The 26,483-nt window shown below is 43.2% G+C and overlaps 1 protein-coding gene across 4 annotated transcripts in view; it reads left to right on the top strand.

Annotated features, from left to right (window-relative positions):
• Positions 1-22,653, top strand: part of DYM (dymeclin) — a 223,273-nt gene extending 200,620 nt beyond the window's left edge. For all 4 annotated transcript variants that reach the window (XM_030471037.1, XM_030471039.1, XM_030471038.1 and 1 more), the window contains one exon: positions 19,941-22,653. In XM_030471037.1, coding sequence (XP_030326897.1) covers positions 19,941-20,090 — 150 coding nt within the window. In that variant the 3' untranslated portion in view covers positions 20,091-22,653. The remainder of the gene's footprint in view (positions 1-19,940) is intronic.
• Positions 22,654-26,483: the final 3,830 nt, after the last annotated feature.

Below are 26,483 nucleotides of genomic sequence, written 5' to 3'. Positions count from 1 at the left end.
TTTATCAGGAAATGAAATTGGTTACAGGATTTCGCACGTTGCCAAACCTCACTGACGAAACCGGGTTCGTTCCTGCTTTCAGAAGTAGGAAGAATGCCTTAACTCTTTGTGTTTGGTACTTGTTTTTATTGCTTTTGCTGAAAACAAGCCAGGTTCCTTCTAACTTTTAAAGGTTTCTGGAAATTGCTGACATGCTTTCACTCTGTATGAATGTACTACCAATGCAGCAAACTTGGTAATTTTACCTATTACGCTTGCTCTTTCACATCATCGTTGCCGCTGTCTTTGTACATATTTTAGGACCAATGAATTATTTTAGGACAGTTGATTTGATTTAGGGCTATTTAATTATTTTAATGCAAGATTTGCCTAATGTATACAGTATATTCTTGCTTGAAATATGTCATCCAAAGTAGAAGGAGGAAGATTTACTAAAGAGATTAACAGTGCTTTGTGGGCTTACTGGGAGGTTTTAAAGCAAGTCTTATAATTTGTAGAAGCTCAAGCAGAATTGAGTAGAAATATGTCTTTAATTATGCAGATGGGATGACTGTGAAAAAGTCAGGTGCAAACAGGGTGCAGTTGTTTCTGAATGTATTGCTGTGTTTGCACATCATCAGAAACCCAATTGTCTTACGGCAGCGCAGCCACCACTTGTTTTAGGTGCTGTTTGGATGTCATTATCTTTCATTACATACTGAGTTTTCAGCAAACTTCAAAAATCAAATGCGTTTTGAAAAAATATCGGTGTTTTTCTGAGACCCTTCAAACTCCAGGTGATTTAAGTTCATAAGGTAGCACTGATTGTCATCACTTCTGCCTGAGCAAACTTTCAGTGTGGCAGATGGCCGCGAGAAATTGGAGATGTATTTTTGTTATGTTTATTGATAGGTACACCTAAGAATTTTGCATTTATCCAGTGATCAACATCTGTCCCTTAAGACCCTGTAATTCTTGTCCCTGAGCAGCTGAGGTAACTGCTGTCATTCTCCTGCTGTAATACTGGGTTTTATGTGTTTAAGAGGGGATGGAGAAATGACTGTTAGCAAGTTGTCCGCTGATGGGTGCAGATGGCAGTTTCTGTATCACTCGAATCATCTGTTTTGTGCAACGATGTGTTGCAGTGGAAACATTTCTATTGTAACATATCAGTATGTTTTAATGCAATCAAAAGTTGTAACCTCCTGTGTATGAAATTAATAAGCCCAGAGGTAAAGCACAGTGCACATATGGTAGTTATTACGTCTGGAAGTTGTTGCTGCATTAATTGATAGCAGTAGCAAGCAATACAGCTTTACTTAATTGCATTGCTTCTTATATGAAGGTCCTGTAAACAGAATTTTTGTGCTTTATCAGAGCACTTTCTCCCTTTTATTAAGGCTGGATCACTGTGAAAATATGTAGAGCTCTCTTGGCTCATTTAGCTTTGTTACAGTCGTGGACCATGGAATCCCAGACTGGTTTGGCTCGAAGGGCCCTTAAAGCTCATCCAGTTCCAACCCCTGCCACGGGCAGGGACACCTTCCACTAGAGCAGGTTGCTCCAAGCCCCTGTGTCCAACCTGGCCTTGAACACTGCCAGGGATGGGGCAGCCACAGCTTCTCTGGGAAAAGTCTGTGCCAGCGCCTCAGCACCCTCCCAGGGAAGAGCTTCTGCCTCAGAGCTCATCTCAGTCTCCCCTCTGGCAGGTTAAAGCCATTGCCCTTGTCCTGTCCCTGCAGGCCCTTGTCCAAAGCCCCTCTCCAGGTTTCCTGGAGCCCCTTTAGGCACTGGAGCTGCTCTAAGGTGTCCCCTTCAGGAGCCTTCTCTTCTCCAGGCTGCCCCAGCCCAGCTCTCTCAGCCTGGCTCCAGAGCAGAGCTGCTCCAGTCCTCAGAGCATCTTCCCAGCATCTTTGTCCATAAACAGAAAGGTGCTGAAAACAGCTTGTCTGTGACCTGTGAAGTTGCCACCTAAGTCTCATCTGCCACTCACTGAGACTCAGTGCTGCAGGATCAGTGTGTGGCTGATGCTAGTGAAGGGAACCCATCCACGGCCTCCATCCTGCAAGGCTAAGCCACTGCAGAAGGAGGCAGTCATGATTTGGCCTCATTGTTGACCTGAGGCTTGTAAAAATCAGACACTTTCAAAGCTGTGTCTACAGTTGAATTTAACTTTAATATATTACAAATTTAGCATTCCTTTCTTTTAAAAAAAATTGTGGTTTGGTTGTATAAATATGATTTTTTCTTTAAAAATCCAAACATTTTAAAATAGTGTACGTAGATGCTGCTGACAATCTGAGAACATTGGTACTTTCTGTCCGAAACCAGGGAAGCCAGAAGATTACTAAGGGCTCCCTCATGTCTGTTGATGCCAGACTGTTGATATCAAGGCCAAAGTGGCACTAACACTCAAATCCACTCTTGCTTTATATGTTGAAAAGTAAGTGAACTTGTCATGGTCCCCAAAAGACAGTTTCTTTCATCAGGGAAGCTCCAAACACTTTAATCCAGTTTCTTTCAACACTTGCATAACATCATTATTTTCTTTAGTACTTACAAGATCGATGACTGGCTGAAAATGGACTAATTTGGAGTAATTGGTGATAACAATTGAATTGTATAAATGCAAATATAATACAGGGAAACTTTACATGTAAGGTTTTCAGAAGTACTGGCGAGGGTTTTGTTGGCTTCAGAATTATGGTGGCAGTTGTGGCTTTAAAATGTAATATTTTGTGTGTTTTTATTATCTCCTTTACATCCTACTCATAGTTTAATCGCAGTTCTTTAGGAAGGAGAATCCTGTTCATACACAGGGGGTTTTTTACCTTGCTGAAATCCAGAGAAGCAAATTTCACCTTCCAGAGATGAAGGAAAGCAGCAAGAGCTGTGTATTGCACAAGACAAGGTAGCTTGGGAGGGTGGTGTCTTGGGTGAGTGACTCGAGTAACAGTGATTCTGCAGTTCAGGAATGAGGTGCATTGGCCAAGATGAGGATGAAGGGTGGGCTAGCTCAGGACACTCCTATTCCCAAGCTGTCATCCACATGGAGACTAATATTTACATGGAGGCTTAATGTCTGTCCCCTCCACCCCTGAAAACTCTTCCAGTTACCTTCTGGAAGCCTCATTCTGGATTCAGTCACTTCATTCCAGAGTAATTGCTTGCTTCACGAAGCTGAACAATTATACTGGAATGAAATCACCTTATTCTGGAGTTACCATAACTGCTTCAGAAGAGCAATTCAATAGTATTGCTGTGCAGGGCAGCCTTTCACAGAAACTTCGGACAGTTTTGGTTCTCCAAAACCACAGTTTTGAGAATAAACTGAAATGTTCAGATGGCAAGATCCTGTCTACCCAGCCAGGAGACAGGTAGTAGGTAATAACAATTTAATTGTATAAATGCAAATATAATAATATTGTATTAATACAGTAATATATATTATTAGTGATTCTGAGACTAATTCTTCAAGAAAAATGTGAAAGGAAATTAAACCCTTCTAGGAGCAGGGTGATTAGCAGTGCAGGAGTTATGCTGCTCCCCAGGGCCTCTCTCCTGCGGTTGTCTTCGCTTTGCCATTGACTGGGTTTAGTCCCTTCATTGCTACACAGAACTCTGCTGTTACAGCCCCATACCCAGCCGACCTGATTAATGTCTCAGCCTTGCCTGTGGCAGCTTGTGGATTGTAATTAACTGCTTCCCATTAAGACAACAGATGAGATTTCATGCAGTTACATGCAGAGGCTTTAGAAGATGGAATAGTGTCCTGTAACAACAGTTATTAAAGGGGTGTTTTTTTTTCTTTCTGACCCAGGATTAGGCCATCAGGAAACTATCGATGTTGTAAAGTTAAGAATTCCTTTGAACCTGAGCAGGAGCAGAGCTGGGGTCTGGGCAGAGCAGGAGAAGGTGAAGGGCTGGTTATCAGGGGATTTAAATGCATCATGTGGCCAGGTAATAATAATAAAATTGTTTATTCGTGTTTGTGATTAAAGTTCATAACAAAAAAAAAAAAAAAATGTAAAATGGGATAAAAGAGCTGTTTGACAAGTACCCTGGGGAAGAGCAGCACTGAATTGGCTGTTCAGAGTTTGCTAAGGGTTTAGTTAGCATCCTTTTGCCCCCAGGGATAAAAGGTAGGAAGGGAGCGCGACTGACGGTATAACAAACAATAATGAAGCACCAGCAGTGGCACTCTCATGGAGGCTGGTTACCTCTTAACTAACAGCATTTGCCTTTTCTCCTGAAATAGATCAACAGATACAAAATTGCTGTTGTGTAAAAACATCCAGGTATCTAAATATGAATCCTAAGAAATAAATATGTGATTCTCTAAGCATCCCATAGGGAGCAGAAAAATATTTAGCTAATAGACACAGGGAAGTCCATCACAATGATGTTCTCCTTCCTTGGATCAGAAGAGTCTGGTTGTGCTTTGCTGGTGACATAGTCAGCATGAGAGGGGCCCTTCAGCATCTTCGTTTCATGGCCAGTGAAAGATGCCCCGACCAGTCCTTACCCAGACAGAGGCTGTTTTGCAGCATTGAGCAGGACCCATCGCTGTTAGGAATATTGTTTTGGAGGAGCAAAAAGGTGGTTAAGTGGTGGCATTTTCCTACTGTCACCCAGGATGAGGAATGTTTTCCTTGCTGCTGCTCTCCAGATGGCAGAGCATCCTTGCACAAGACATTGCCAGTAGTGATAAATGGGGGGCCTGATGTTAGGTTCTCTGCAAACTCTGTGGAGGGGAAGGGTCAGGAGATGACATACAAACTCCAGTCAGTAAAAGGAGCATGGGTTGCCAAAAGAGATCAATCAGATACTGCTTTATGCACAACTGAAGTCTGGTCTTGGCCTCTGATTGCACTGTGAAACACCCAGTGAGACTGGAGGTGAGTGTAGCAACAGCATCTGTTTTTCCCATGTGAGCTTTTGAGATGCTGAATTGCCTGTCAGTGCATCCACTTTAATTTTGCTGTTGAAAAATAAAGAAATATTTTCTAACATTAGTTTTTCTGTGGCACATAGAAAGATAGGGTCATTCTTTTACGTTATTGGAAGGAAGGGCACATGTTGGGGCTGAGCCAAAGAATTTAAACTTTGCACAGATTCTAACAGGAATCTGTCTGTCTTTGTGTATCTGGTTGTTTGTCACCAGCTACATGAAACTGGTTGATTTCATTGCTTTGAGGAAGCTACTACAAGAAAGACATATAAAATACAGAGCAGGAAGAAAGCACTGGAGAAATGAGAGGATGGGAAAGCAGCGTGAGACTTTCCAAGTCTCTCCCCATAGTAACAGATCTCTGACACTGGTAAACAATGTTTTGCGTGCGTACGTTTCTCAAAGCTACTGCCATTCTGCTAACCGCTTGCCTGCCACATCATTTGAACTCTGTTAACCTTCAGGGATGATCCCATTTGTTTGAAAGAGAGCACAGAGGAGCTTCCCTGCCCAGAGCTGCAGAGCTTTGCTGGCTCTGCAGCAGCTCGGCCGGAGCCCAGCGCTCATGAGCAGCCCATAACTTCCCGTCCAGTACATCTTACAGCAGGGCTCCAAGCCAGAGCCCATCCCCTGTTAACTTCAGAGCTATACATTTGCTCAAGCTACGTAACATTTCCCAAGCTTCCCTCTTCCATACCCTAGAAAGCCACCCCATACTTTTTATTACGTCTTTGGCTGTGACTAAATCTGCTTCGCATGTGTTGTGCAGCCTCCCCTTACTTAGTTGCATGTGTTGGGAGTCTAATGAAAAGTCCAGTGCCAAATGCACTGCATGTGCATGACGTGTTGTTTCCAAATATCTTGCAACTTTGGGCAAAGCAAAGTAAAATTACACTGAAATGCTCTTGACTTTTTTTTCTTCTCCTCTGCTGAGAGCTATTTCCAACCCGTGTGTTCATTTTTTACTGCAAGCTCTCAGTATACGCAGAGCAGCTGAAAAGGGAAAAAAGTTGCATTTAGAATGAATTTATTACTTTCTTTGATTAAAAAAAAAAAAAAAACAAAAACCAAACTACTTTTTTTCTCATTCCCTTAAAAAAAAAAAAAAAATTAAAATATGAACCTGTATTTTAAAAAAAAAATATAGAATAATGTGACAGAGCCAAACAGTTTTATCCCAGAAGGCGCAAGATTTGGTGAGTTATGAACAACTGAATGCAAGATCGAGGGAGGAAAAAAATCACGTAACCAACTCCCAATTATACTGGTCCAATTGCTCTTTCACTTTTAAGGTTTAGCTGTCTTTTCAGAATTAGTCTTTTAAATTAAGTTTCCATAATGTGGCAGATTGAGAAAAACAGTCCTCGGAAGATTTCTGCCCTGGTTGACAGATGAACTAGATAATGGAGTATAATCTTTTCCATTTTCATGATCTGACACATTTTCACTTCTGTGTGTATGTTTAAATCAAGGAATCAAAATAAATTTGAGTACAGAATATAAATCCCAGGCAAAATTACAGCTTTCATTGCAGCATTGGGTTAAACGTAAACAGCACGAATGTTATAGATATCTTTTAATTAAATGCATAAATCAGAGAAATGTCTTGAATGTTTACAGCAACTACACCAAGAAGTGAGAATGAGGAAGAAATGTACTTTGTCAGCTGATGGCTGCCTCAACTGCATTCCCATACTGAGTTTAATTTTGTCACAACCTTTGGTACAAGTTGCAGTGCTTCTCTCCAGTTGATTTACAGGCTGTTTGTTCCTGCTGAGGATGATTAGTGATGTAGATGGCTTTTTCCTGGCCAAGCAGGGGAATTCTCACGTATATCAGCATCACTGCTGTTAGGATTTAGAGGGCAGCTGGTTTAGGTCACCATGCCTTTCCTGTAGCTGTGTTTGTTATGAAGGATCAGATGATTGCGTTGAATCTTGAATCCATGTGGATTTAGGCTGGGTTTATGGTTCCTAAGGTTGTAACGCTCAACCCATCTGTTGAGCTTACAAACCCTAGTATCTTCTTTCCAGCTTTTCTCCTTGCGCTTAGTGACTAGTGCTCTAGGTAGGTGACATGTGTTTCCAGCCACTATGTGCTCTTAGGGCATGGGAGATGAGGAAAACCAGGGAGTCCTGCAGGACATATGTTGCATTTACTCCTTTCATGCCAGCTAGGTAATTTGTACTAGTTCTTTGTTACAAAAGGTGATTAATCTATGGGGAGAGCGATCAAACTGTGGCTCATGAGCTAAGTTCAGCTTGAGAACAGACAGTATAGCAGTGGGGTGAGATGTTCCCAGCTTGATAATGCTGCAGCATCATCCCGGAGATCCAGGAGGAAGGTTTCCCTTCCTTTGTGCAGCGTGTTAAGTGTCGAAAACCCCAGGAAGGGTTGTGTTTTGCAGATAGGAAACCAGAATCTTATATCAGATAGCTCATGAAGGAAGGTCTGCTAGATGGTATGAGCAACTGAGAGCTCCAAAACAGAGCAGGAAATGTTGTATTTATGCAGTAAAGAGGAAGAAGAGCACAGCCCTTAAGCTTAGGTCTTGTCTTTAATGTGAGACCTGTGAGATTCAAGTGGTGCCTATAGCTCTGAGATCGGAGTCAGGCAGCAAAGCTTTATTTGAATTCCTGGTGCTTGTCTATCCCATCAGGTTTTGCCAAGCTCCGTTCTCTTGTGCGAAGACCAGCAGAGACTGATTGTTGCCATCAGGGTAAACAATTTTTATCTAAATGCACAGAGAGGGAGGAGGCAGATAGGTTCCATAACCAAGGAACATAATAGCATTAATGAAAAAATTACTTCTAAAATTCCTCATCCTGAAGTGGGGAGCTTTATAGAACAGTTTGATTTCATGTCTGAAAGAAAGTCTTTAGAAAAATAGGTCGTTTTAATACAGTTAAGGTCAGTGAAGGCAAACAAATCTGAAAGTACTGCATCTAAAGCTTAGTAAAATGGAAAACACAAGCAATTTTCATGTATTATTGAAAGAGCAGCTCACTTGAGGCCCTTTTTCAGATTGAGGTGATTGTTCGCATTAGAAAAAAAGCAGTTTCACTACAGGAGAGTGCTGCTTTTTAAACCTGTGGGTTCAGGACACCAAGCGTACAGATCCCTTTTTGGATGCAGTCAGCTCTTGACTCCCCATAATTAGCCAGCCAAGGAGATGCAATTGCCCAGCATCCAGACTCGTAAAAATGTCCTCCACCGTGTAGGAATCCTTATCTTATTCATTAGTAGCTATGCCTTTCTCCCTCCTACATGCTATTTGCCTCTATCATGATGACGGCTTGTTTCCAGTAGCTAATATGAACATGCCTATTGCAACTTTCATGTCCTTCATCACTAGAATATAGAATATTGAATATAGAATACCAAATATAGAATAGAATGAACAACCTAAAAATTCATTTAAGAAAAGGCACCCTAGTTATATGTTGAGGTCAACTTAAACTCCCCTGGCTTGGATCTGTCTTTACAAAACGCTCAGCATTAGAGCAAATTAAAACAAAGCAATAAAAAAAGAGCTGTGAAGTCCACATCCGCAAAATAGAGAGTGTAAATGTCCACATTTGGCACTGATTCCTCATCTCACGAACCCAGCAGAGATAAGGCTGCAGTTTGGCACCGTGTGCTACGGCTGGAGAGGTTTTACTGTCATTCCACGTTTCGCTCCTCAAGACAAATAAATTGGATTTCCTGCATTGTAGCAGGGCAACGCTGCTCATCTCACGGCACGATTTGTCTGTTTGCTGAGGCTTGAAATACTTAAGAAGGGAGTATGTCCGTCAGGGTGTACGTTTTCCAGTTTGGGGAGATTAGGGAGCCAAAGGTCTGCAGTCTCAATAGGGGTGTTAGTCAGCATGTCCTGGACCTCAGTCAGATAAGGGTCCACTTCCTAGGCTGCCCTGATCTGAGAGTTAACAGTTGGTGACAGCGAGTCTGTCTCTGTTCTAAAGTCATTGTTATCATTTTTTTTGTAATATTTACAGGCCTGGCTCCCTCAGATTAAAAAGTACAAAATCAAAAGGAGGTCTTCCTCCACGGGCGCTTGGGGAGGGGGGAAGGATGTTTGGGCTTGGCGTGCCGCCCCACCGCCGTGCTGGGTGGGAGGGACTGGAGGAGGATGTCTGCTGGGGCTTCGTCGTCGTGGCTGCTGTTATGTGAAAGTCAAACCTCGTCAAAGGAGCTGCGAGGAAACGTGTTGTAAACGTCTTGTAAGTGTCGGCCTCCGCAAGGCAAATTGAAGGTGTTAAACTCAGCAGGGAGAGGGGTCTCCTTTCCCTGCTTGATGCACAAAGCCAGAGCCTAGGCAGTGTTTTGGGACCCCTGTGCAGTGATAACGGAGAGGAGCTTTGTCCCAGTTGTCCAAAGGAATGTTCTTTTTGGCTTGGTGGGATGTTTTGGATGCTGCTGCAGCGTTGCACCAATTTCCAGTGAAAGCATGTCTGGGACCTCGTCACTGGAAAAATATGCAAACTGAATCACTCTGCTCTTCTCCTGCCACCTTTGTGTTAGGAGAATATGTTCTCTGCAACTAAGTGGGAAAACAAACTGTGACATTGTAGTAACTCTGAAATTTGGGTGAAAGAAACCAGCGGGTGAAAACAGCATTTTGATCTCTTGATGCTCTGCGTTTGTGCTTCAACTGGATCATCCCGAGGCTGTATTAGGACAGCAGAGAGGGCTCATATAGGTAGTTTCCCAAAGGAAAAATCCTTTAACTATGGAGATCAGCGCTGGAGACTTTGTGGTGGTCACCAGCTCCACCAGCAAGCACAAGGTGGGACTCAGTCTGTAAAGATGGATGGTGAAATCTCCACCTCCTTTCCCAGGGTCAGGCAATTAAAATCTAACCCTTGGCATGACAATTCCTATGAAAAAGTGAGAAAATTGTAATATTTACATGTTTCTGGGTCAGAATATGTACATTATCCAGACAGTGTTCCTGAGGCGAGTCCCTCCTGCTTGCTCCACTGCCTTACCATGTGGATCATGGTCTTAAAGTTTAATGGTTTCCTTCGTTGTCACACTTGTAGCAAACACCCTGTGCTTACTTTACGTTGCTGATTGCATGGTACACACCATGGCAAGATTTTTACTGGCACAAGTCCTGAGGTTTTGGTGGGAGTAGAAGAAGTCGGGCAGCAGCGAGAGGTTTATCTGGGCTTTCATTTTAGGACGATGGGATGATGCGTTAGCCTAGGTAGAGTAATCATCGGTGATGTTATCTGGAGCACGAAGCACTTCCACAATAAACAACATTCTTCGTATTTTAGACTAGTCTGCTATCAAAATCAAAACAGTCTGCTGCGACTTAAACAGTAGCAGTCGCTGCTAGGAATTTAAAATACATAGCTGGCTCTTAGATTTGTGTGGATTCACCATGTCCTTGAGTATATAGCTACACATTTTAGTATACATTCGTTATTCAGCAGGATTGTTTGCTCCAACCCTTCCGTTGCTGATACGCTTAAGAAGCCCTTTTAAAACTTTTCAAGTGAGGTTTTCTTTACTGTTAAAGTTCGATAAATGATGTCAATGAGACTAAAAGTGTGCAACTCACTTTTCAGAAAATAATTGGCAGATAGTTTTCTCTGATGTGACAACTGGAGTATTGGTTGTCATTTATAGTATTGTTTTGGGGTTTTATAAAAAGGTTGATGAAGGGAGCACAGATCTGTAACTTTTATCCAGTTGGAGCAGACTTTCTAGCCCAGGCACATGAATCCTGAACTATAAAAAGCCCTTTTTGTTTTATCTCAGGGCTTCCCTATTGAGCCCCAGGTGATGGTGGGGCTCTGAAGGCACCATGAGCTTTCTTTGAAGGGACCAAACATCTCAGCTTCTTGCAGATCTGCTGGTGGACTGCATAACTGATCTTCCTGTGCCTCCACTGGTTTGCTAAACTTAGTATGTATTTTGTCTACCTGTGGCAGAGTGATCCAAACACTGCACGTATGGATTTAGGACAGCTTAAGTTTTTGCCCAATTTGAGGTCTTCAAAGAGTTTATTCCCCCCTCCTTTGATTTACACAACATGTAAAAGTAAGTGAGAGGTTTCCAACTGAGTTATTAAAGCCAATTTCTTTGTTGAAAGTTTACATTTTGCATACTTGAGAAGTGGCAGATTTTCAACTGTCTCATTCATAAAATTCTGGAAACAAAATTCAGCCTTGAATCTGCTTTGTCTGGGGGAAGAATGGTATTCTGTGGTTTGGAAAGCCCTTATAAGTTTGTAGGGTTTAATTCTGAGACTTAGGAAATTCCTGGATGCCCAAGCCCTTCTTTGAGGGTACTGCTAAAGCATTATTGTCTTAACTCTGAGTTGTAGCAGAGTAAAGTGTACAAAGTCTTCTGCTAAGAAGACTTCTTGTCTCTTCTTGTAATTTTTTTGTAGCAACTATACAAATCTTCTGTATGAAGTTGGGAGTGAATGAGTGGTTTCTGAATGCGTTCCAGTTTTAACAAAAATGTTTGCTTCAAACATGCTGGTGTTCACGTCTGTGTAAAGCTTTGCACATTATTCTAGAGAAGGATGGGTTGAGAGCTGAAACACAGGAAGCCAGGGCTTAAACTCATTTGCATCTTCCTTAGCACTGGTAAAAATAGGGTCTGCTGTTATGAAATGTGCATTTGCTGAAAATCCCATGGTAAGAAGACTTATGCATCCACTTTATATCATTAAAAGTTTTCTGAGTTGATAGGTCTGTCCCCATTTGTGCAGTGGCATCCCTTAATGCTAGTGAGAAATGTCCAGGGATTATTCTGGTTTTCAGGCTTTAATTCCCTGAATTCAAAAGCACACAAAGGATTTTACTTACTTATCTGAGTGCTCGGTGTGTGTGTACGTAACAGGATCGTGAATGCTCAAGCGAGGTCAGGCACCAGAGCTGTTTTTGTGAACTGAACCAGTAGCTTTCTTCATTCTACATATTAAAATCTTTTCTTCATTAGTTTTATTTCAGTTTTAAAAACATTCCTCATTTTTACCTGTCATCATCTGAGGTTGTTCATTTTTTGCTCAGATCCCACACCTGTGTTCTTTCTTCTCAAAGGCTTCTGCATTTTCAAAGAACTATTATTGTTTCAGGTTAAGCCCTGAAGTGGATGAAAGTTGCGTTTTTTTGTTGATGGTACCTCATCTACACATCATACCTTCATACTCACGTTTAAAGTATAATTACATATATCAGTCTCTAGTCCCTTTTTTGTTACTATTTGGCAAAGCCAGCATATACTGTATTTTCTACAGTGTTCCAAACATCCTTGTAACGTTCCTGTTGCAGTTCCCTGACACTCTCTGGTCTGGCAGGAAGTCACAGCTCCTAGCTGTTGAGCTGTCATCTTGAAACTGCTCTGAAATTATGTGTATCCATCTAGACAACGTGGTATACGGAACATTCCTGGCATGGCAAGCAAATTGTAACGATAACTGTAAATCCTTGAATTGTGACTCTGTACATGTAATGCATGCAGTGTTATGTAAAGGTTGATGATGCTTATTAGTGCGTAATATGTAAGTTCTGCTTTAGTCTTTAATCATCTTAATCTTTTCTTCCTATTCTGAAATTTCTCCATGTAGACACAGCATCCCTGAAGCTGAGCAGGGATCTCCTTGTTTCCTCAAACTAACTGCTTTAAGGGGTTTTCTTTGGATCAGCTCTTCAGGTGGCATGTTTTCAGCCAGGTTTGCTGAAGAAGCTGCTGAGCAGGGGTCAGATTTATTTACTGTCCTGTCTAGAAGTAGCCCAGAGTCAGATGTTTCTGAGGTGCACCCAGGACAGCCTGAAGTGGGTACCTGACTTCATCCTGAGCTCAAGTTTATATCTTTAAACAGTGCTTTTGGAATTTGTACAGATTAGCAACTCGGTATAATGACAAAAATAATTTCTATTGACGTTTAGCAGTGTTTCCTAGCTGTAAGGCAAAGAAACAAGTGCCTGTGTACATGCATCCGTGACTCTTAGGAGGACTTTAAAGCTGTGTTTGCCAGTCTATCCCAGAAAGAAATGCAATCTTTTTCTTTTTAGCAGTGTGGCACTCCACAAAGCTTTGCACCCTGGCATGGTTAATGCGAATATTTCACTTCTTTAAGTCATTGTGCTTTACTAATATACATCTAGGCACAGCTGTTTGGTTGCTTTTTACAAAACTGACCTGGTTTCTCTCTGCTCTGTAAAAAACAATTATAATTGCTGAACTCTGACCAGAGGCATGTCTGCTTCTCTGGTGGTCGTTCACATCTGACAGTGCAAGTTCACTGTTCGCTCCCTGAGCATTCATTTTCCTGCAGCTGTGGTTGCCCAAACCTTTGCTCTAAGTGATCTGAAAACAGAAATCACGTATCAATGATCCTAACTTGCTAAAACTGTTGTGTCTCTACAGATAGACTTCCCTGCCTTTGTGGTCCAGGAAGATTGTATCCCACTAGATGAGTTTGGGTTATCTGACTTATTGAATTTTACTCCCCACGAAAATGTTCCCTTACTACAGCTCATGTGATTGCTTAGACTGGGGATGTTTAGCCCACTCATAGATTGTTTTGAACCTCTTCTTATCGTCTTGAGTTTTCTATTTCTTCTTCAAAGCCTCCTGACACGCTCCAAGCCACTGTTTTCTTCTTGGTCTTTGAATTTGCACCTATTCCTTACGCAGATCTCTGAACATGCGGCTCATGCTTAGTCTAGCAGGTTTCCTGTTTGCTTCCTTCATCTCCCCACCATCATCTTCTGGGCTATCTGTGTTTCAAGCCTGAGAAGGAGATAAAGATTGTATCGGGCAGGTGTGGTGTAGCCTATACAGATATTTCACCAAAGCCACAGAGACTGTCTGGATGAAGTAGCACTGTAGACACAAACAGAACCAGAGGAAGATAAAATGGCATTATCTCCCCAGAACAATTAAATAACTGCAAAACTTCAGTCTGTCGGTAACTTAGAACACATACTGGGAAATTTTCTTCCATAAATTTTGCTCTGTAAAAGCACTTAAGTGCTTATATTTACATACAAATTAAATATATAAATGATTACATGTGTACCTGCATATCTGTACCATGAACAGTGTGCCAGGCATGACTGTTGAGTTGTTTTCAAGATCATTGGCCGTTAATTTAACTCTGATTTTGGGGACTAGATTTCAAAGTGGCATTGTGGATTTTGCAGACAGTAGAAATGTTATTTCTCGGCCCAAACTCCTTACTGGTGCAAGACTAGGACTGACCTTGCTGGGGTAGATTTTCACTGTGGTCTCTATAATGAAGACTTGGTACAGTGCTGAATCTGAGCCAGTTTAGCTTTTTTTCTTTGCCAGTTGGTGTATTTTGCTAGTAAGGTCCAATCCTGCAGGTGCTCCACAGGCAATACTATTATATGTAGCTGAATCAATATGAAACATGTAATTTGCCAGCATGTCATTAGGTTACCAAACAAGGCTCATGTTAAGCTTTTTCAAATGCACACAAATCCCATTTTCCAAAAGACTTTGAACCTTCAGATTGGTGGAAAGTTGACGTGAATTTGATTCTCAGATGAGTTCAGACTCTTTTGGAAATGGTACTTTTCCCCTAAACCAGTCATGTGCTTTTGAAAATCGTAGACTCATAGAATGGTTTGTGTTGAAGGGACCTTAAAGCTCATCCAGCTCCAACCCCCTGCCACGGGCAGGGACACCTTCCACTAGAGCAGGTTGCTCCAAGCCCCTGTGTCCAAGCTGGCCTTGAACACTGCCAGGGATGGGGCAGCCACAGCTTCTCTGGGCAGCAAAAATTACTGGCTTGCTTTGGATTGCTGTTTCAGAAACCAGTGTTTCTAAGGGAGGGCTCAGGGAAAAGATTATTATCCAGTTTTATGTTAAAGCAATTCTTTGATTTCTTTCCTTTCCGCAGCGACTGTTCTTTGATGAGGGCTGCTTTTTATCCAGTTAAGCATCTACGTAAGTGAAGAAGCAAAGACATAGCTCTGCGCCATCAATCTTAAAGCAGCTCCATCTGCGCTTGCTTATGTTATCTGAGTGGAGATCATCCACTGACATGACACTGCAGCCAAACAGCAGCTCTGATGGTTCATTTGTGAAGGGAAGGGGACTTTCTTTATTTAATGTATGGCTCAAGTGCCCCTGAGTTGCCTGGAGCCGTGCCAGCTGCTGTTGGCTGGCTGTGATGCTATCTTCCTAATCGTTAACTGCAAAAGTAACAGCAAAAAAAGCCCCAGTGTTGTTGAACTCCTGCGGTAGGGGAGTTATTGCAGTTCAGTTCTGCATCTGTTCATCGGACTTCCTGTGGTTTTTCATCGAATCATATGATTGACAGCGCAGACAGTCTGCAAAGTTCTTGGTTTGTCTAGTTTATACCCTCGTCCCAACCACTAAATCTTGACTTCTGCTTTGTCTGGCAGAAGAAAACAAGATAGGGTGCTGTGGTAGGTTGATTCACCAGAGCTGGTAAGTGGTTTCTGTATTTAAATTGTGCAGTTCTCATCCTCGTGTTACCTCCAGCTCTCAGGTTCTCAGGTTGGTTTGTTTTAAACTAGCTGGGGTTGTCTCTCCTCTGGTAATGACTGCAGATAAATGCAAATAATAGCTACACTGGACCCATTTACATCAGGGCAATGAGTTAAAAAACTTAAATAGCAAAGCTAACGGGTAACAAAGTGTTTGTATGTCTTTCAACACCATCCAGCTGAATGAATAGGGATGTGAAGGGAAAAAAGAGATGATTTATCCCGTGCCAAGACTTTTCCTCTGTTATTAAGTCTTACCATTTAAGATCCCCTAGAGTGGTCCCTCTTTCCAGCAAGTGCTAAGAATCAGATTCATTTGGGTGTCACCAGCTAGGGAGCAAATGTCTTTCCAGGATTAAGTTGAGCACAAGAGCAATAAAGCAGAAGAAAAGGGGTTTCTACATTGCTGCAATGCTACGAAATTCCACTTCAGGAATTTTAACCATGATAAAACCCTAACCAGTGCTGGCTGGGGTGTTTTCTGGTACTGCCCCGAGACTCCTGTGACCTGGTTGCTTTACAGCTCTTCTGAAACATTCGTTTGGTGTCATCTCCTATCTGTCTGCAGCACATGGTGTTGGCTCTGACCACTCGTTTGGAAGCAGTACATGCAGGAGATAAATGGCACAGAGCTGAATTTAAACATTCCTTAAACTCTCACCGATCAAAAATCTTACAGCTTTATGGCATCAGTCAAGCTTTTTATGTGGTGTTTAACCCCTGCTGTTATAAATTGTTTTGAAGTCAGTCTGGTAAGTCAGAACCTTTTTGAGGTGACTTAAATTTGATGATTGTTGAATGTTTACAAATTCTGGTTACAGTGAACACCCTGAGAGTGAAACAGTGTGGGTAGTGTTTTATCTTAACAGTGGATGACTGCTACCCTGGTCGATCTTGCAAGGTGCAGTTCTCTCCATGCTGGGCCTATAGGATTTCTCATTTTTAATGGATGAGAAGACGTGGCCACCATACAGCCATGGATCACTGCAGTCACCTAAAGAAGCTGGTTTGAATTACTGACCTGGAATTCAAATTCTCTGTGTCTCGTAAGCAATGCACTGAGCTATCCTAGGTCCACTATTCAGGTGTACCATCAAGTATCCATCACTTCTGCCATTACTTATGTTCTTTCTATAAAGATACATTTGAAATTGTGTGTATGTAATGGCAATGTGTATTGTAGCTCTCCTTAAAAATCTTGTCTGCATTCCTTGTCTATATTCCAGGATAAACCTGCAGACTGTTCGAGGCATTTGTTGAGTGTGAGAGAGTCCAGGCTGATTGCAGTAAATTATAGTCTTTAATCTGAAATTGATTATTAAATTGCTACAGTACGATCACAATAGATGGCAACATTGATCAGTCTGAAGAAAGGCTTGATAATAAAATCAATGCACGACTGTTACTGCCTGAAAACATGAATGCTATCTGATTTATTTTATGCTGTCCTTTCAGCTGAGAGATAATGGGATAGTAAGAGCTGAGCATCTCAGATGTAGCTATTGGAATTTCTAATGCAGTTTTACCTGCTATTTTAAAGCTAAAGATGTTTGTTAAGCTGCTTGAGAGTCCAGAATGGTCCCAGATTACTGCCATCGGAGTTTGCAAAACTGTAATCTGTGACCCTGAAGGTGAAAAAAAGTTATCTGTGTTTAATTCAACTCCAATGAGCATCTTTAATCGCTTTTTTTCCTCCTTCCCTCCCAGAAGGACTACGACAGGCTGCAGTACTGGCGTGCAGCCACCTTTGGGGTGAACAATGACAGCTGTGTAAGGGCTTTTCTCTGCTAGGAAATGTTGCAGTGGTTTAATCATAAGGTTTAACCATTCATTCTGCTGATGCAATGCTGAACTGAATGTGTTCCTGTCTACACTGACCACAAGGCAGGAAGCATTTAGGAGGGAAGTGGGGAAGATTACACTGAGGATAAGCAGGGTAGAATATCAGTTTAAAATAATAATAATAATAATAATTAAAATCTACATCAGGGCTTACTTGGAGTGAGGCTTAACCTACCAAAAGAGTCATGGGATGGGGTGGCAGAGTGGGAAGGCAGGCACAACTTGAGGGCTTGGAGCCAAGGTGGGAGGAGATAGAGGATGTTAGTGAAAAGGAGGATCTCACAATGCTGATGAGCAAAAGGAAAACTTGGGCAAGTACAAAATAGAAAGATATGCTAAACAGAGACTATAATGATGCAGTGGAAGGAAGCTGGAGATGGGAGTAGGCTAAGAGACAGGAAATTAGAGATGCGGATGAGTATGGGTGCAAGGTACCTAAGAGCGAGGAAACAAGACGATGCAGAAGATTAAACAGGCTGGTCAAAACAGATTTGGGGAAGAGAGGTTGTAGACAGGTAGTAGAAAATGGTTTAGGTGCACAAAAGGACCGTGAGAGAGCTTCTCTACCACAGACTGCATGACTGATGCAGGAAACGAAACTTGCTGATGTACCTTTGAGGTTCTGGGCTTTGAACTCAGCAGGAGTTAGATGCAGAAGTGCCTTTAACAACCTTAACTTTTAGCTGCCTTAGTTCTTAAACAGAGATAATAGTGCTGGAAACAATACTGTCCTCTTTCCCTCCCTGATCGCTAGAAGCTCCCCACACATTCCGAAGTCACCAAGTACTATAAAGACAGCCACACCAATGGCTAAAATGATTCCTCCCAGGCTAAAGATTGGCATCCAGCTAAACAGAGCTGTGGCGAAGGGCCTGACCCCAACATAAGCCAACCCCTGGCAGCTCCAGAACATTAGAGCATCCTGGAAGGTGACACCAACATCCTCATCAATGGAGGCGATGGCATGTCATCACCCAGGGCCGTGGTTGAGTGAAGCTGAAAAGGCTGTCAATGGAGACATGGAGGAGCTGGCACACTGTCGCCTGTGGTTGAATGAAGCAGCCCATAGAGACATCTGCATAATGCAGGTGGCACCTTTGTGGCTTGGTGTAACTGTATGCTCAGTGTTTGCACCAGGCTGCTCCAGTAACAGCAGCAACACAAGGAAGGAGTAGAGCAGTTTCCATGCTCTCCGACTCCAGGCATACAAACAACGTTGGGTGTCTAAAAGTTGAATAAACAACCCTGAAAGGCAAGTGGCTGAGAAGTGCTCCTTCAAAGGAGACTGTTCCACCCAGAAGGGTCTTGTACCCTAATACAAGGAAACAGGACACTCTGAGCTCAAGAAAGATGATAGGGTGTCCCTTCATTATTAATGGGCAAAGAGGCTTCTTAGCCATTGCTGTGCTTGTTCTGATCGTGTCACACCATAGAGTTTATTCTTAGTCTCAGCCACAGCCTTATAAATAATAAAATGGGTCATGTTTTATCTTACCCCAGTGATCATTGTAATGTGGCTTTTATCTGAGACTCTGCCAAGCTCTTGACATAGGCAACATTTAGAAGTAGATAAAATGATTGAAGAGTACAGTACAAAAGTAGGCTCAGCTCTTCCCCAAAATGCATGCTTACTGAGAGCGAATGCAGTGGGTTTGCAGTGTATGTGCTGCTTTGGGAGGGAAGAAATGAGAACACTGGGAAATTGAGGATGCAGCATGTCTATCTGGTTAAGGTGGACTGGAGTGGCACATCTGATGTGTGTTAATTCTGGAAGTGCTTTGCTTAAAGCTGGTGCTAAAAAACTAAGCTTTTGTGGAAACTGTTATTGCCCAGCCTGTAAGTTCCAGGAGGAGGAGATACGTGAGTGAATGGGCAATGAGGTCTGTGTGCACAGGTCTTGTGGTTGCTGCCTTAAGGGCTGAAGTGAAATAGACACGTGTTGCAGGTGAGAAGCTTGCAGGGTCTTGCATTCTTGATTACCACAGTGATGCCATTAGTGTGCTCCTCAGCAATGGGAAAGCCAAGGCACAGAGGTAGTGACCTACCCAAAAGTGCAAAACTGGAAGTGGCCTCCTGGACCCAATGAGCTCACCCATGGAGCCTAGACATGCTTCCCACCTTGCTTCCTGGAGGAAGAGTGCTTCTCTCCCGGAAACTTCTATATACATAAAGTCTTTCAGAATAGATGGAAAAGGTCAGTTTGCCAGAACACTGAAAACTTGTCACAGGATATGTTTATTCTTACAGCATTTCCAAAGGATTGTCCTGCTGAGACGCTGAGTACAATTAATAGCAAAATGCTTTTTAGGGAAAACTGCAATAAACAGGTCTGTACATGCACACGCAAGAAGGCTTTTGTGCGGCTGCTAAAAATGAGTTTTCCTTTAGACCTTTGTGTTTTGCACAGGATTCACATGTTTAGCCTTTGTTAACAGGCAAATTGAGTGTGAGTTGGATACAGTATGCTAATGTGGCATTCAGTTCGGAGAAGAAATTATAAATGATCTCTTCATCCCATAAATATTTTCGTTTGGGTCTAATGGCTCAGTTCTTCCCATGACTTTCTTCACCACACCTCTTCCTTCAGTGTTTACGTGGGCCACGTGTTTGCAAACACACATGCAAACCTTCCCTCAGCGGGCTTTGGTTTCTCGTTGCAGAAGTTCCCCGAGCTGAAGTTCAAGTATGTGGAGGAGGAGCAGCCTGAGGAGTTCTTCATCCCCTATGTTTGGTCCTTGGTCTACAACTCTGCCGTGGCCCTGTACTGGAACCCGCATGACATCCAGCTCTTCACTATGGATTCTGGCTGAAGTAGATGCCCCAGCCAAGCCAACTCAACTCCCTTGTCCTACAGAAAACAGAACTCTGCACCGCGTGTTAATACGTGACCCCCTCCAGCGTGCACCCTCTGACCCCAAAGCTTTTGGAGAATGAAGCTTGCCGCTAGTGCACAGTCCAGTGTCAACGTTTTGGAAGCAAATTGCCACCGACACGCTGGCAACAGACTGTGGCGTGAGGAATTGATGGCTTTTAGGCAAACCTTGCATTTATAGTCCTATAACCTAGAGCTTGTTTGATGAAAATGAGGCCTTACACATGGGGTATGATGTTACTACCAACCACAAACCTGATTGTTCTTTTAACTTAACGGGGTAAATGAGGAAAGAGATTGCGGACTTTGATTTGGAAGCAGCATTTGTATTTTTGTTTCTTTCAAGTGACGCAGGTTCGTTGGGTCAAGCTTTCTGTGGTCTGTTGGATTCTGCCGTTGCTTGTCACCTAATCCTGTGCTTTCACTCACAGCCCTTCACTTCGGTTGCACTCTTAAGGCTGCAGGCGTTAAATTGGTGTCTACACTGTCATCCAAATGAACTAAGCAAGCAGCATATTAATGAGGTTTGCTCCCAGCCAGATTCAAAACACTTGATTTAGCTGTCAAAATGTTTGTGGGAGGATTTTCAATAGCAAGTCTTTTTTTGTTGTTGTTTTTTGACTGGTAGACACTCTATAGAGGGCTAGAAACACCAGCTTCCAGAGTCAGGTCCCTTGCAGACTTGTTTTACTGCGTGTCTGGGCAAAAGTTGTTCCTGGAAATTGAACGTGTGTGTGGGAAAACAAACAAAAATATCTCCAAAGAAAATAGTTATAAGATTGTACAATAGACCAGTGTCCTGGTAAAATGGTGTGGGATGGTGATGGTGTGTCACGGGGATCCTTGGCAAAGTTTTGTATTGAAAATGCCATTTCCTATTACAGGTTTTATGGCAGAAGTATAAATTTTACCTGGATTTATCTGAATTAATCTACCTGAATGTAGAATACTTCTCTCTCTTTGTTATTGTTGTTTTGAAGTGTCCTTTCCTGATATACCTGTTTATGCAGTTGGGAGAACAAAAGAAATAGCTTGACCTGATTTTGACAGAATATCTCATTTTCCAAGGCGAGGATCGTTTCCTCTCTGGGGAGGCTCCTGATGGTGCCCGTGGCACATGCATGCAGACACTCTCCTAACCCCACATGCTGCTGTGTGGACTGCCACCGGTGCATTGCATGCCAAAACATAAATATCAAGGAATTAGCTCCTCAAGATACGTGGCAACCCCCTGTATCCACCGCCTGCTCCAGCATGTTCTGTTTATTGACCTGAAGAATCGGGTGCATTTGCTTTCAGACAGTTCTTTGAGTGGCTTTTAATAGAATTTCTTGCACCCTTTCTGTATTTTTCTTTCCCTGAAGGATGAGCTAGGATTGTACTTTCCTTTTATCTGCTTATTTAGAGGTGGGAGTCCATTTAAGTCCTACCCAGATGGAAATGCTGGCTTAAAAAACACAAAAGGCAGAAAAGCTTTCCAAATTTATTTAAGCGTAGCTACAAAGTGATATGTACAGCCCAGGAGCATTTAGGGCTTTAAAATGACAGAAGCTGTTTTAAAAAGGCAATAGTTAAGACTGGGGATGCAATTTTTCTTAGCAAAATAGGGGGAATGAATGAACCATGACCGAGCTGCACATAGGTTTATGCTGTTTTTTGGGTTTTTTTTTGGTCTGTTTTCTTTTGTCTTTGAGCAGCAAACGTCAAAAGGGGATAACTCTTCTTGGTTATTGTAGTGATTTGTAATTTCATCTTTATTACAAAGCTCAAAGTGTTTGTGAGTCAGCAGAGCTGCCCGGCCTTTGGGAAGGGTCAGTCTGAAGATGCACTTTTAAACTGTGGGTTCTGAAGGTACAGGATGGCTCATTTTAAATCTGATTTAAACTGCCCATGAACACTTGAACCTGAGGTGAGCACCCTCCACCCCGCTGCCTGCAGCAGGAGTGAGCACTTCACAAACAGGGCTCAGCCGAGCAGATGCTTTTCAGCTGGGTGTCAAGCTGGAGAGAACCTGATTCTTCTCTTTGAAAGGCCTTTTCATAAAGGGAAAGGTACATAGAGCAGTAATCTGATAGAATAGGTCAAACCAGCTGCTGAATCAATGTGGGAGTCACAAAGTAAATTATTTCTCACTGTCCTCTTGTTGCGATGACCTCGAGTTGAAGTACAGAAGGAACAGGTTTGTTCCTATCACATAATTTCCCTGTGCATTTAGTTCATATTTAGTGCTCCCAGGGCCTGGCTGGTTTGGAACAACTGGAGTTACAATCCAAAGCCCAAACAGCAGAGACAGACCAAGATTTATGCTGAAATCCAAGCTAGCCCCATTGGCTCTTCCAGGAGTTTGAGCATTGTGTGGGTCTGGCAGCATCCTGATGCCTGCAATCTGGCACAGTCACAAATACTCTTGTTTTCCTTCAGATCTGTAAAGTACCACATTGGGGATCCTTTTCATGACTTTGTGTGAAAGATTTATTATGCATAATAATAAAGAAAATAATTAAAAGAGTAAATACAGGGTGTAGTTGTTTTTGTTTTATGTGATAGCTGCTGCGTGGTGCCATGAGGCCAGTGGGTCTTGGTGTGACCCTCAGACCTACCATGCACAAGGTTTTATAATGTTCTTCATGATGTGCAATGAAAAGAACATTATTGTCTTTGTTGTATTAACTAGGAAGTTGTTTAAGTCTGTGTTTGGTGGAAGAAGAGACTTGTGCTGCAATGTCATGCTGAATCTCACCTAATGGAGGGCTCTTGCCAACTCAGCTTCTATAGTTGCAATAGGTACAACTCCAACGAGGCCCTGGGAACATGTGGTCATGGGGGGTAGCAGATGAGAGACAGGATTGTCCTTTCAGACCAGGCCATTGGTGGCTCTTTCCTCTTGTTCTGGCCACACCATTTAAGCAGACGGTGTGTGTCTGGTTTTTGGGGTGGGAGGTGAGTGTTGCACCAGGACCTTAGCATTGTCATGCTCCTATCATTGCTCCAAATGCTGATCACCATCTGTTTAAGCTACTTGATTAGCGTTAGAGAGGGAAATCCAGTGCTGCAGGGTTGGGGAGGATAAAGGGGGTCTGCTCCATCCTCACTCAGAGCACCATCCAGTCCAGAAGACCAAGTTGTTAGTGAGGAGGTTGTGCATGTGAAGTCTTGACGCATGTGTCCCTGATGAGGGAGAAATTGTCCTGCCTCATTTAATTGAGAGAAACTCTGATTCACTGCAAAAACGAGGTGGTGGGTTGGAAGCTACAGATGAGTTGGACATTATTCACTTTGGCAAAAGCAGTCCAAAAACCTTCCAGATTTCATGGCGTTCTTGACTCTACTAGCCCAAAACTAAAGAATATTAGGCAAGTTACAGGAAAAAAACCCAAACTATTTTCTATCATTGATCTACGAGTTAAACAAGAGAGGAAGAAGCAAACAAGCCCCTCACTTTGCAGACTCTAAAGCTTTTGTACAACCTTTCCTATTGGGCAGCTTGGTTTTATTCTGCCTACGTTATCTGATCAGCAAACTAAAGGTCAAATGCCATCTCAGGGCCAACCCCAGGCTCTCTCCTGATTGATTGGGCTCAGTCTGTGAAACCACTGGCTTCTATGCTACAAGACCAGGAGTTTTCTGTACCATTACACGTATATAATCACCCAACCACCATGAATCCTTTCGCATCTTCACCCATTAGCAGGACTTTGGCCACTTACCCAGGTAGCTGTGAAAAACTGTACCAATCGTACCCCTAATACTGTAAAATTCAGGGTCCTGGCTGCTTTTGTGTTTAGTTTGCTGTTAATTTGGTTGGGGGGGGGGGTATTATTGTAATTACTATTATTATAACAGACTCTATTAACTCACCACTAGCAGCGTTTAAGGTAACAGCTGCACATCTGACAGCAACACACAACAACCTCAATGGAGTTACCAGATTCAGAGGAAGGAAATGTTTACTCGGTACATTCCTGTTCATGGTTCTAGTCTCTCTCCCTCCACCCCAAGCCCAGACTGGGGTGCTAAGAGCTGGATGAGGGCATTAATCTTACTATAACTGCTCAGTTTGGGGAGCTTTTGCTTCTACTGGAAGTTGCATGAAGACTTTTAAACTTTGAGGTTTCTCCAGCCAACATTATTGGGTTAAATTCTGTGTCAAGCAGATGCCCGCACCTGAAAGGTTCCAGGAGGGCACTTTTCCCTTTAATTACACAACAGATAATCCATAAAATTGTCTTCAGCAGCATGACACAGACCCAATCATTGCTAACATTGCTGGCAGTCAAATGTCATTTGGCATTTAAAGAGGAGGAAAGTATCTCCCCGCTCCCTTGGCAAGCTGCAGTCAGCTGGTTAGACAGGAGCAACGTCCTCCTCGACTCCACCACCACGGCCTCTGGATCCATCTGCTGAATCCACCCAGACTGAGAATCCCAGACTAGTTTGTATTGGAAGGACCTTAAAGCTCATCCAGTTCCAACCCCCTGCCACGGGCAGGGACACCTTCCACTAGAGCAGGTTGCTCCAAGCCCCTGTGTCCAACCTGGCCTTGAACACTGCCAGGGATGGGGCAGCCACAGCTTCTCTGGGAAAAGTCTGTGCCAGCGCCTCAGCACCCTCACAGAGAACAGCTTCTGCCTCAGAGCTCATCTCAATCTCCCCTCTGGCAGGTTAAAGCCATTCCCCTTGTCCTGTCCCTACAGGCCCTTGTCCAAAGCCCCTCTCCAGGTTTCCTGGAGCCCCTTTAGGCACTGTGGCTGCTCTAAGGTCTCACCTTCAGGAGCCTTCTCTTCTCCAGGCTGCCCCAGCCCAGCTCTCTCAGCCTGGCTCCAGAGCAGAGCTGGCTGGGGGCAGCCTATTGGGTTTACTGCCAAAGAGCTCTTTAAGTAAATTTGCTCAGGGCATCCCGAGAACCTGAACGATGAAGCGTCAGCTCCTGGACATCATCCAGCAGAAGCCGTGGTGACCATCAGCTCTCAGTGCAGATGTCCCTTGAGACTAAATTCTGCAGGGAAGGATGTCCCGGATGTCACAAGGTTGGTCGTCTGGGTTATGCTGGGCTGGTAATTATTCTGGGCTTGGCTAGAATGCTGATTTTTAACTCTTTAAGGATTATTCATTGATGGTGCCTCTGCACAGTTCATTCACAACATTCCGATTCAGCAGCTGTGCTCTGGGGGCAGCAGCACGAGGATGTGTTTGAGGAAAAGATCATGAAAGCGAGGAGTTTGCCTGGTTTTTTCCTTTCAGGAAAGGAGATGTTGGCAGGACATCCCCAGGCTGATGTGACATTACTCAGACACTTCCAAGCACTCCACTGCAGTCCTCCTTGTGCATGAGACATCAGCATATGTCATTCATTATGCTGATAACAGTTCTGTTGTCGGAAGATAATGATATTTCAAAGACAAAAGAGCAAATCTTACAATCTCAGTTGGCCGGGACAGCAGAGCTGTAATTCCTGCTGTGACTTTGGTCACGACTCATTAGGAGCAGGGCATGGAGGTGCTACCGACCATGGAGGCAATGATTTAAGGTAATCATGGAAGTGGCTGCATGATTGCATGAGCTCAGGGCTCAAAAGCAACAACAGTGAGCTGCATCCCTCCTTCACATGTCTCCAATGACAGGTTTTGGCATCCCTTCACTGGGAAGACCCGGGACCACTCTGGAGTAAGTGTTGTAAATGCTTTGCTCTTTGGGAGTAGTTAGCCCTGAGCTGCAAAGCTCCAGCTGAGATTACAGCACGAGAAGCTTGTAAGCATTTAATCATAGATGCTGGGTTATTGCTGGATGGATGCTTTTCATATGTGAGGGCTACGCCGCGCTCTTGCAAGTGAATTACTTCAAGTAGCCATGTTTAATACTGAAGGCGCTGCTACCACCCATGGGTTGTGCCAGCATTTGCATCACTCTATGTAGATGAATTAAAATGTCACTATTGGTGAACCCCTCCAAATCACATATACCACCGAGCTGCCAAACTGGGACAGTTTGAATGAGAGATGTAAAGAAGAGGGAGATTTTGTCGTTATATTTTCGTGCTGCCGGGAGCGCACGGCATAATTAATCCAAAATGAACATGTCTTGGCAGACATGATGAAATTTTCAGCTGCACATAATGTTTTTGCCAGCTGTCTTGGCAAACTGAATGGCAGACTTCAGTCTTCCTTACAGTCACTTTGTGCTGCTGAAAGCCCTGAATCCGATGGCACCAGCAGAAGAGTCTTTGAGTATCCGGAGAGGAGCTACAGAGCGGTGACAAACCGGGTGACGTCCCCGGTGATGCCATCCCGGCCCCTCCTATTTATGGAACAATGAAACAAATGCTTTTCAAAGA

This window comes from Strigops habroptila, chromosome Z (assembly GCF_004027225.2).
Source record: "Strigops habroptila isolate Jane chromosome Z, bStrHab1.2.pri, whole genome shotgun sequence".
NCBI lineage: Eukaryota > Metazoa > Chordata > Aves > Psittaciformes > Psittacidae > Strigops > Strigops habroptila.
This window is presented reverse-complemented; position numbering and strand designations above follow the sequence as displayed.